At 42.3% G+C, this 11,929-nt stretch overlaps 1 protein-coding gene across 2 annotated transcripts in view; it reads left to right on the forward strand.

Moving 5' to 3' along the window:
• Frrs1 (ferric chelate reductase 1) overlaps window positions 1-8,334 on the forward strand; it is a 62,817-nt gene extending 54,483 nt beyond the window's left edge. For both annotated transcript variants that reach the window (XM_004635682.2, XM_023720309.1), the window contains exons 10-16: window positions 359-474; window positions 2,737-2,823; window positions 4,636-4,733; window positions 4,999-5,057; window positions 6,104-6,247; window positions 7,509-7,570; window positions 7,652-8,334. In XM_004635682.2, coding sequence (XP_004635739.1) covers window positions 359-474; window positions 2,737-2,823; window positions 4,636-4,733; window positions 4,999-5,057; window positions 6,104-6,247; window positions 7,509-7,570; window positions 7,652-7,744 — 659 coding nt within the window. In that variant the 3' untranslated portion in view covers window positions 7,745-8,334. The remainder of the gene's footprint in view (window positions 1-358; window positions 475-2,736; window positions 2,824-4,635; window positions 4,734-4,998; window positions 5,058-6,103; window positions 6,248-7,508; window positions 7,571-7,651) is intronic.
• The last annotated feature ends 3,595 nt before the right edge of the window (window positions 8,335-11,929 follow it).

Consider the following 11,929-nt stretch of genomic DNA (forward strand, 5'->3'; position numbering starts at 1 on the left):
AGTGTATTATTTGTTGAAACTGTACTTTCGATTTGATTTGAAACTGTCTCATTGCTATATGTTTATCAATAAAACTTTGAAAAGAAAAAAAATACCTCGTAAAATTGTAAAGGTCAATCTGTGTAATACACATAAAATACCTTGAGCATTTGCCATGTAATAGGGGCTACGGACGCGTTGGCCGTATGATACTCTGATGCTGGGCAAAACTTAGGATGCACAGGAGTTTTTCAAAGTCATACTTAATGTATACTAAACATGTTTTGCTAGTTGATTTTATTTCTGAGCATTGGCGTCGTGGTTTAGGACACAGTTCATTAGTTTGTGATGTCAGCCATTGTATTTTTCTCACCTGTAGGTGCCTTCATGTTTGTGGCATGGGTGACTACTGTTAGCATAGGTGTGCTGATTGCCCGCTTCTTCAGACCTGTCTGGTCAAAAGTTCTCCTCTTTGGTGAGGCAGCTTGGTTTCAGGTAGGTGATGAAGAAAAATAACAACAACAACAACAAAACCTTAATGTAGTTTTCACATTGTTGAACATTTACAGCATCAATTATGTGGGGTTTTTTTTTTTCACAGTTGTAACCATTTAGATCCATCTCCCCTCTTTTGTTTCCTAATTAACTGAGAGCAGATGTAACATGTTTGATAGCAAGGCAAGTTGGACCAGAGAGTGTGATAGCAAGGCAGACTGGACTGGGGAATGTGTCAGGGCTGCGTGTGTCCCTAGTGGCATGGCCGTCGGCACCCAAGTGACCCTTCCTTGCACCTCTGTGTGGGGGCAGTTGTGTCAGAACAGCACTCATCACCCCTCTGAGTAAAGATGAATCAAGGACGCCTGGAGGAGCTGGAGGAGCAGGGGCACTTCCTGCCCATCTGATAGAATTTCGTCCTCTGCCTGAGGGGCAGTGTGGAGGGGCTGTCCCTAACTTGGCAGCCAGGGCCATCTGTTTCCCAGTCAGTGGGCAGAGAAAGTGGAAGTGTTCTGTGTAGCGTCCCTTCCCATGGGATCAGACACAGTCTTCTAATGGAAGCCTAAGCACAAGTCATAAATAATAAAGTCAGACAATTCCCTTTCGTGGGTCTACCAGTATTTTCACATACAGAGGAAGACCAATGAGTATGGAAGAAAAATACTGCTGATGGAACAGTTTAGACTTTATTAGAGGCTGTTCTTCACACTTCATCTAGATTTGTAGCATGTAGGATTGTCTCGTGGGTGTCTCATGGCTCTCATGTTGCTCTCCCCTCGACTCTGCTCCTGCAGGTGGTCCTCACTGGGTGACTCTGTGGTATGATAAAAAAAATACAAGGACTATTTGTATAAAACCAGTTAATTGCAGTGAAAGGCACGTTGCCAGTGGTCTTCCCAGAATATGCCCCTCACTGCAGCCACATTCCTCCCACCTTTCTTGCCGCTTTCTGAAGCAGTTCTGGAAGTCCTCTTTCCTGAGTGTCTTTAGTTGTGCTGGTGTGGTGGTGACAGCATTCTGAATCAGTTCAAAATCTTTGCTCTTCACCATCATTTTTAATTTGTGGAGGAGCCAGCAGTCACTTCATGCCTGGTCTGCTGATGAAGGTGAACGAAGGGCAGGCACTGCGATGGTTTCACAAGCCTGCCTTTTCATTGGATGGCTTGAGGCGGCTGTGTTCACTCACAGAAAGACTTCCAGGGCTGAGGCGGAAAGTGGCAAGAAGGATGAGATAAGTGTGTCTGAAGAGAGAGGGAGTATTTTGAGTGGGATTCATGACTCCCTTGAGTGGTGTCTTTTATTGTAACATTAGAAAAATAAACATCTGCTGTATTTTTTTTATCACACCTCATATTTCCTCATAATTCAAATCCTCCACTGTATGTAAAAGGACTGGTGTGTGTATATATGTATGTGTGTGTGTGCACATGTGTGCACACACACACATGTGTGTAGTGGCATACCCCATGTAGGTGACTGTATATCCCGCTTTGCCTGAGTAGTTTTGGTTTATCCCAGGTATACAAGGCAGAATCATATAACAGTGCCCGTTCTCACCCATAATATTCTCTTTTTTTAAAAAAATATTTATTTATTTGATACAGGGTCTTGCTACACAGCTTGGACTCATAGTGATCCTCCTGTCTCAGCCTCCTCAGCACTGGGATTACAGGCACGCACTACCATGCCTGGTTTTAGTAGCTGGGTTGGTGGTCCTGGGGTTTTGGGGCTGGCATGGCATGCAGTACTGGGCATGCAACTTGGGACCTTGTGCTTACCAGGCAGGCACTTAAACCGCCTAGTTATCTCCCCAGCCCCATGATATTCTCTTGATGTGTACAATGGATTATACGTTCCATATTTTTCACTTATGTTCTTAGCTATATCCAAAGCTCCTTACAAGACAGTATTTCCTGTTTCCTTGGTGCCTCGCTGCCTCTGGGGCAGCACGGAACTTGGCGGTGGACCTTCATGAATGTCTTTGGAGGAGAATAGAAGACTCGGCAAGCCAGCGTGCTTTGTGCGTGAAAGAGCCTTCCCTGCCGCTCTATTCATAAATACTTATGAATGATGGGGATGGAAGCTGAGGGCATCCTTTAAAGCTCAATGTGTATTAAACTTTTATTTCCACTGGCAGTAAAAGGTGGCTAGATGTCAGCTGGGTGCAGGCCCCTGTGACACCCAACCCATGCCCTTTTCCCGCGTGACACCAACGCTCTTATGTATCCGGCTGTCCTCTCACTTTGTCCTCTTGCCTCGCAGCTGCATCGGATGCTCATGCTCACCACATGTGTGCTCACCTGCATTGCGTTTGTCCTGCCTTTTATATACAGAGGAGGCTGGAGTTGGGTACGTATGTCTCGAACAGGGTGTTTCTAATACGGTGTATATTGATGGCAAAATGAATTCTATTTCATGCTCAAATGATGAGCAAAAAGCTATTTCTCTCTGTGTCTGTTTTGGGTTGTCTGGTGACAGTTTCATAAAGCTCGGGGTCAGAGGTGGAAGATGGTAAGTACATACTCTTGGGTACTGCAGTGGCTTTCGATCTGCATCCGATGTACACATCACAGCTTTAGTGAGTTCTGTGATTACAGAGTGGTTAAAATTCGAAGTGTGAAACTTAGGAAACATGAATAATGTAAGTAAGTTCTCTAACTAGTACTATGATTATTACTAGGCTAACGTAAGTTGCATTCCTTGCATGTGCCCAGCTGTTGCAAGTGCCTTATATGTGTTAGCAGATGTCCATCACAGATGAAGCCAGTATTGATAATAAGACCTTGACACAAATGAAACTGAGGCCACTCTCAGGGATTTCTCTCTCCTACTCATTTGTCAGTGTAATTCTTGTTTGCGAAGACTTCCCACAATGGCTTAGACACCACTGTGTCCATGTTTTAGGCCATGGATTTACAGTCTGTGGGAGCCACAGAGTGTCATATCACTTAGGGCTCTGAGTCACAGGTTGGAGACTTCTTGGATCTACTCAAGTGTTCCAGTGGAATTGTCACACGAGGTGGCCCATCACAGCCACCTGCTGGTTTTTTAAAAATTTTTTTGTATTTTAGGGAAGGGACTACAGGGTGTTCAGGGTCTCACTACTAGATTGGACTCAGTGATCCGCCTGTTCACAGCCTCCCAAGAATTAGTATTACAGGTGCGCATCACCACGCCCAGTCTCAATTGCTGTCTCAGCGTACCTGGGGCCGGGGCCAGCAAGGCAAGCTGGGGATTGAATCCCAGCCCCTGTGCCTGCTTGCAGGTGCTTTAATCCACTGAGCTATTTGGCCGGCCCTCACCTGCTGTTTTGAGGAGCACCCATCATCACAAAGGCAAGAGAACTGTTGAGATTCTGTGTTGATTTTTTTTTTTTTTTTTTTTACTTGAGTTAAGTCTTCATTCAACACAGAGGAGATAGCTTTAGTACAGTAGTTGTACAGGTTTTTCATTTAATCAATATTTATTGAGCGAACAAGACTGTTTTCAGCTCTGGAATTACATGCAGAACTCAGCTTAGAGAAACAGAGAGGTCTAAACAAACGATTATGGCACTAAGGTGATTCTTTTCTGTCTTTTTGAGGCAGGGCCTCGCTGTGCAGCTCAGGCTGGCCTTGAGCTCACTTTGTAGCCCAGGCTGATCTTGACCTTGCAGTGATCCTCCTGCCTCAGCCTTCCAAGTGCTGGGATTACAGGCCTGCGTCACCACACCAGGCTTTGCGGTGGCTGCTCTTGACATGTGGGCATGCACTGGGCCTCGTCGGGCTACAGATGGCCCTCCTGGTGTTGGTGATCACTTAATACCCTGATGGAGGGAAGGCGGCATCCTGTAGATGGCGCCACCTCAGCCATTTACACGCTGTGGGCTTGGACGCAGTACTTGGGACCTGAGTTACAGGTCAGGAGTTGAGTGAGCCTTAGAGCTAGCGCACGGGTGGAGCCTCATAGATGTTGCCTGTCATGGTCACTGTCAGCAGCAGCAGCAGCAGCAGCAGCAGCAGCAGCAGCAGCAGCAGCAGCAGCAGCAGCAGCAGCAGCAGCAGCATCGAATATGCAGGAATAAAGCCGTGGAAAACCTCTAACTATACACTTGAGTATATTGTTTTTAACTTGATGATTTAAATTGTTCTGAGAGAATTAATGCCGTACAACTGTGTCCAGCACGCAGGTTACCACCCGTATCTCGGCTGTGTAGTCATGACCTTAGCGGTTCTGCAGCCGCTCCTGGCAGCCTTCCGGCCACCTTTCCACGACCCAAGGTACTTATGGCTTTTGCATATTTGCTGTCAGCATGGATGCCATTAGTTGGCAAGCAAGTCCCTTTTTAAGTGGAAGCAATTTTAACATTATAAAGTTAAAAAATAAAGCATGGTAACAAATTGTATTTACTTTGAGAGGCCTTAAAATGTATTTCAGATATCTAATTCCTAGGCAATAAAGGAAATCACTTGCCTTTTATTTCCTTGGGGATTAATTGTTGTTCCATCAAGATTAAAAATACTGATTGATCGTTCATTTTGTTAGAAGGCAAATATTTAACTGGACTCACTGGAGTGTGGGAACAGCTGCTAGAATAATAGCAGGTAAGTAATTGCGATGCCACTTATGTATAATTGCTGGTTGCTTACATTGGAAGTTGTAATCTGGCTTAAATGATCGTTAGGTGCATTCGTAATTGGAGTAATTGGTTGTTGAAGCGAAATTAGCCTTAAACACTGAAATCCAGAAAGTAATTTTTACAGGTAATAATTTAAGTCATTATTTCAGGTTTAAGTTTTTAAAAATAACTTTAAAATTCTTTTTAAGACTTTTTTTCCTTGAGTGTTTGTCTTCACCTGCAGAAAAAGCCATGCTGATAAACATTAGAGCAGCTCAGATTGAGGGGCAGTTCTGAGTTGCACGGAGGTGGTTGGGGATCCACGGCCGCCGTCTCATGTCATTTGCTCAGGGCTTGTGCCTTGAAGAGGTGCTTTGCCAAAGGCAAGAACCATCATGTAATATCTCTTGATTCTTTGTACAATGTCCCCTAAGGCAGTTGGCTTCACCTCTAGCATTTCTATAGTTTGTGGAGCTGAAAACAGATAAGGGAATGCAACCAGCAACGGTTTCCATACTTTTACCTTGCCTTGCCTTGCTTTGCCTTTCCGAGACAGGGATTTGCTATGCAGGCCAGGCTGGCCTTGAACTCACTTTGTACTCAGGTTGGCCTTGAACTCACAGCAGTCCTCCTGCCTCAGCCTCCCAAGCACTGGGATTACAGGCATGTGCCATCACATCCGGCCTTTCCCTTCTTACACTGCAGACTTAAAACATTTTGGAAAGTTTGGGTGCCCCTTTTTCAACAACTGACAGATTGTAATTATAATTTTTTGTCTTGATCCATTTAGTATCACAGTAAAAAAGGCTAAACTGACCAAGAGATATAGCTCAGAGACATAGCACCTGCCTGGCAAGCATGAAGTACTGAGTTCAAGTTCTGATATAAAAAAAGGCTAATTTAATTACTTGGCCTTAAATATCAATCTTATTTCATGAACTCTTTTAGTATGTTTTAATTGATATACTATACACACATACATAATTATCTCTTTTGGTGGAGACTGTATATATTTTCTTCTCTTGTACTTAGTGGCAGCAATGTTCCTAGGGATGGATTTGCCAGGATTGATGCTTCCTGACCCACAGAAAACCTATGCAATGATTGGATTTATCCTCTGGCACACGGGGGCTGAGATTGTCCTGGAGATACATGCCTTCCGGCTCTCTCGAAGAGGTGAGCTGCGGGAAAGGCCATATTTTTCTGGGATCACTTTTATATAAACTACTGAAATACAGTTTTAGCTTCCTGGTACTTATGGCTGACTGTAACATGGTAGATCCCTAATAATTTCTGCTGTGATTACTCAGCCCGTGATACAAGTTGTGAGAATCATTTGTCTTTTTGTTTTTCAAATGTACTTTGGTATTAGAATTTGTGAGTGAAATATAAGAGAAAGAGTTCAACTTTTCGAGAAGTCATTTTTAGAAGTACTTTCACTTTGCAACTGGCCTGACCTGGAGCCACCACACAAGGGGAACTCTGAGGGGCTCTGAGGGGTTGGGAGGAACTGAAATGGAGAAATAGAAAAGCTGGGTCAGTGAAGGGCGGAGGTGCAGCCAGATTTTACCTGTTTGACAAACTACAGTGTGTTCTTCTTTAGATTTTTATTTTATTTTATTTTTTTGTACCAGGGATTGAACTCAGGACCTTGTGCTTGCCAGGCAAGCACTCATTCTACTGAGCTATCTCCCCAGCCCCACTCTTCTTTAGATTGCCTTGTCCACAAACTTGCAGCCAGATAGGACCCCCTCTGCCTGTGTTGTCCAGTGGTAAGCTCTGGTTTGGCTTTAGTGATAGGCGGAGCCAAGTTATGTGTAGCCATCTGTGAGAACTTAGTAGATTCCAGGCTGGGTGTCTTCCGTGTCCCATCTCTTTTTTTGTCTCCTGAAAATAGTGACCTCATAGCAAAAACTCTTTTGTTGTCAAGTGTACATGTTGTGAATCTAGGTTGGGCCTTTTAAGAGCCAAATTGTAATATCTGCCTGCCAACTTTGGCTCTTGGTAGGGTTACACGCATGGGATTTTTGATCACTGCTGAATTATGGTTTACTTAAGCTACTTGATACTTAAAACTTCAATTGTTATATGTTAATTGGTTTGCTTTAGCTACTCCACAGTGTACACAGAGATGAGAATACCATGTAGTATACACTGTATAATTTTACTGGTAATGAAGAAAGTAAAAATTTAAGAGCTTAGCATGCTCAGATTTGGCGTGGTGTTAATGTCCCACAAGATAGCTTTAAAAAAAGCCCTTTAACCAGTATGTGCTGTGATCAGCTGTCTTGGTTTGTGAAAGGAGGTTTGCAACATTTTGTATCTTGAAATGTAAAACTCACTCCCAAGAAACTGGTGAACAATTAGAATCAGGTTTTATTTTTTGAAAGTTTACCTGCGTAGCACTGTCCTTACAAATTTATGCTCTTCTTCACAGTCGAAATATTGGATGATGACAGAATTCAGATCCTTCAGTCGCGCTCTGTATCCGAAGCAGAGGTAAGCAGGTCTTGGCCTTCTTGCTTACTGATGTAAATCTTCAGTTTGGTACTTTGTTTTATATTTCCATTTTTCTTTCAGGGCCATACTTTTAAAAAGGCAGTGTTTGCAGTTTATGTCTGTGGCAATGTGACTTTTCTTATCATATTCTTATCTGCGATCAGCCATCTATGAAGAAGTAGACTGCTTTGTGGACCAGTAAAGACTGTCTTTATCATCAAATGGAATACACTTGAAGTTTGTACTGCGGGCCTGGCCTACATTCATGAGTTCTGATTCGGAAGACCAAGCATGTTTCGAGGGGGGAATCCTGATGCTTGTCTTTAGAAATAGAACTCAGTAGCGTCATAGAGACCATAAACGGATGTGAAATTCTGTGTGCTTGAGCAGTGACTCTCGAATGTTCCAGGCCAAGATCTTAAGAATGTTAGTATTTAAGAGAATAAACAAGAAAGATCTGGACAAACAAACATGCCACGCAGAGAAGATTGTGTTAAGGTAAACTGTTTTGGACTCTAAAGCTGCTGTGATACTCTAAAGAAAATGTTTATTTTTACCAATTTATCTGAATGGTCTTCAGGTTTTTTAAAAAAGAAACTTTTGGGGGGCATTTTATTTGCCCTATACTTCAGTACTTCTCTGGCTAAAGATAGAGGTGGGATTGACCTCACTGTAGATTTCATTAGTATCTATTTTTACTAGTATAATTTCTTTGTTAGCAGTGAAATTCAAGTAGGCCTTTCTTTCTTTCTTTCTTTCTTTCTTTCTTTCTTTCTTTCTTTCTTTCTTTCTTTCTTTCTTTCTTTCTTCTTTCTTTTGTATTTTAGGGAAGGGTACAGGGTGTTCAGGGTCTCACTACTAGATCAGACTCATAGTGATCTGCCTGTTTACAGCCTCCCAAGAGCTGGGATTACAGGCTTGCACCACCACGGCCAGTCTCAATCATTTTCTCAGTGCGCCCCAGGGGTGGGGCCGGTATGGCAGATCCTGGGATCAAACCTCTGGCCCCTGCGCCTGCTTGCAGACGCTTTAACCCGCTGAGCTATTTGGCTGGCCCTCAAGTAGGCATGTTCTCCCTAAAGATTTTACTTATTTATTCAGCTGCAGAGTATATGCTAATTGTTTTGACTATAACATTTAAATCTTATATCATTTGAACCTTGCAAACTTGTATTTTAAAGCTAGTAAAGCTCACCCTTGGATTCATAAGTAACAGATGTTCTCTTCCCTTGTTGAAATAAAATAATATGGGTGAATTTGTTTTGTAAGGGGTTCCTAATGCTGTAATGAATCAGCAGAGTCAGTGTTACTTTATTTTTATAATTTGCTTTCTGTTTTTATTGTTGTCTCCTTTGCTATGAGGTCTTCTAGCCAGTGGGTGGCGCCATAATACTGAGGTTCTCGTTGGTTCCTGTTTTTCTGTGCCGTGATTCACTTAGTTCTTAAGAGTTAGGGGATTTGAAAAAAAAGAAAAAAAAAAAAAAAAAAAAAGAGAATGGTATTTTCCTGACAGTCTACCAACTTTTCTTAATCTTTATTTGAAATACTTCTGTATTTTCTTTTGGGTTGGAGTTACGGGTGTAGAAATTTGAACTAGGGACAGTGTTATTATTGTTTAGTTTGTTTTTTAAAAATAACAGTTGTTTGGTATTTCCTTTTAAGTTTCTTTACATATCCTGTAGCAAAGGAACATAACTGTCTTAGGCAAAAGAGACAAGCAAAACAGCACATTTTTTTAAATAAAAGCTTTATTAAAATAAAATCTTTTCTGATTATTTTATAGTTTTGGCGTGAACCTAATTTCTGTATGTAAATAGTAGCCGTGAGTCCTACATCTTCTACTGGATGGTATGATATGGGAGTTCTGTTTTTATTCCTTATGTAGACAGTTAGTCTAAGCACCTCAGGGTTTAGATAAGAACTTTCTATGTTCCTGCTGTACTGGTGCAACAGTACTTATACGTAGACCTTGCAAATGTTTATTTTTAAAAATTAATGTAATAAATTAAATGTACATTAAAACATTTTCCACATGTTTTCTGTTGTAATGGGTCTAAAGCCTAACAAATGTCTCTCTATAAACTGTGTTCTGTATCTAAGGCAAATTTTGTTTAAGGGCAAGAGGACCCTTGGTAATAGCTTTTTCTTTCTGTGCCTAGAATTGAACTCAGGACCTTGCACTTGCCAGGCAGACACATGTGCCGCTGAGCTATCTCCCCAGTCTGACTCTTGGTTATGTTTGGTAGGAGTTTGCCGGGTTTCTAGGGCTGAGGCCAAAAATCACAACTTTTTCTTTTTTACTGATACTTGTTCTGTTCTGTTAACTGCCCTAGTGGACATAGAGAGTTGTCAGAAGAAATCATTGTCATCTACCCTAAGTCTTTTTTAAAAATTAGTTTTATTTTATGAAAAAAAGTTCAAAATCAAATTATGAGAGAATAACGGTAGTTATACTGTGTATCATTATTTTCAAAATAGTCACTCAGAAGGCAAGACATAAATCAAAAAGATTCTAAACCACTGTGGAAACCTGTGTAGCTATTCTTCAAAAAATAAAAATAGAAACTCCATTTGACCCTATTTCCCTTTTATTTGTCTTCCTCAAAGAGTTAAAATTATCGTATTATAGAGACACATGCATACCTTGGTTTATACTATAGTTTAATTTAGTTCATGGAAAACATGTATTTAGTGTGAGTTTCTTTTTATTTTAGAATCTAAATCCTTCCAGTGTACCAAATTATAATCTTTCTGCTTATGAGTGATTGGTACCCACAAATTTCAAATACTTATTCTTTACTTCTCTGAATTTCTTGTCTAATAGTCTGCCTCGTTTCAGAAATCACTTCTTTCTTTGGCAGTGATTGTGAAGCTTAATGTCTTTATAGCTTAGCGACATTGCTCCACATAGGGAGCAAAATTGTAAGTTTTCTTCGAGAAGCAATGCTCTGTAAAATAAAGATCGGCATGTTTTTCAGAAAAAAAAAGTCATTCTAGAAAATTGTGGTTAAGATAGTATTCATAATTGCGACTTCGTTTTGCTGGAGTGCATGCATGGTTTTTTCAGAAGCTTTGGCTGTGATGTGGTAAGCGATGTCTCATCCCTCCCACATCTGGCTCCGGTGCAGGCTTGGGAGAAGGCAAATCCATAATTTCCAACTGGGAAGTCCTAGGGGCACATGTAACTCTTGGCCAAAATTCTATTTGAATTCCCTAGTGACTTCAGGCAGGAGAACAAAGGTCCTTGCTCAAGTTAATCTATTATAGGTGGGAATGAAAGCAAAGATTCTACTCGTTCTTCCTCTTGATATTCTGCTTCTTCCTTGTCTGCCTCCGAGAGGCTCATCTGTGCGGCAGCGTCGATGGTGCTCACCTGCCCGGAAGGCCGTTCTGGCTTATCGAGACTTAGCCCCAGTTCCTCCTCCTGCTCCTGCCTGCCCGGTTCTCCTTTTCCTCACCTTTCCTCTAAGTTTGGTGGGGGTGGGAGGTGGGTAGGAGACAGGTCATCTTGTAAGCTGAAAAGGGGTGGGAACTGGAGGAGTGAAGGGTCCCCTTGCGTGTCCATTCGCAAGCTGCGCGCTTGCAGGGGGCTGCCTGCCCTCGGTGAGCTCCGCTCCGTGGGGACAGCCCCTCCCTCCAAGCAGGGGTGAGGATGGAAAGAAGGGAGGCAGCCAGCGGGGCTGCTGTGACCTGTGGTGAGGATGTCTCCACCATTTGGTTATGGTATTAAACCTCATGTTTGGGGGCCGGGGAGATGGCTCAGTAGAATAAGCGCTTCCCTGGCAAGCGCAAGGGTCTGAGTTCAATCTCCAGTTCCTCAAAAACAAAAACAAAAACACCTTAAGTTTGTGTATAAAATGTATAATTTTTATTATAAAAAATACTTGATGTTCATCTTGAAAACATCGGGCTAAATGAAATAAGCCACACAAAAGGGACAACCGCTGCCTGGCTGTGCTCATCCATGGCACCTGCAGTAGTCAAATGTGTACAGGTGGAAAGTAAGACAGTGTTTACCGAGGTGGGGATGGGGGCGCCCAAAAGGGTGGATGTTGTCTTCGTTTAGGGTTTTGAACAGTTATGGAGATGTGGTGCGGTGATGGTTGTACAGCGCTGTGAATGTGCTTAATGCAACAAACGGTGCACTTAAGCATTGTTAAAAAATGGCAAAAAGAGAAATAAATAGCAAAAAGTGGAAAACTGTCTGTGCTATACTACTCCTGATGTCCTGGATGATGGAAGCAGTCCTATACGGTCGTCACAGGGTGGGTGGGTTGTGTGGTAATCATACAGTGGAGCATTACGCAGGCATAAAGTGGAGAGAAGTCTGGGTCCATGTAAAGATGTAGCTCAGCCTCG

Source organism: Octodon degus, unplaced genomic scaffold, assembly GCF_000260255.1.
Source record: "Octodon degus isolate 3935 unplaced genomic scaffold, OctDeg1.0 scaffold00074, whole genome shotgun sequence".
Taxonomy (NCBI): Eukaryota; Metazoa; Chordata; class Mammalia; order Rodentia; family Octodontidae; genus Octodon; species Octodon degus.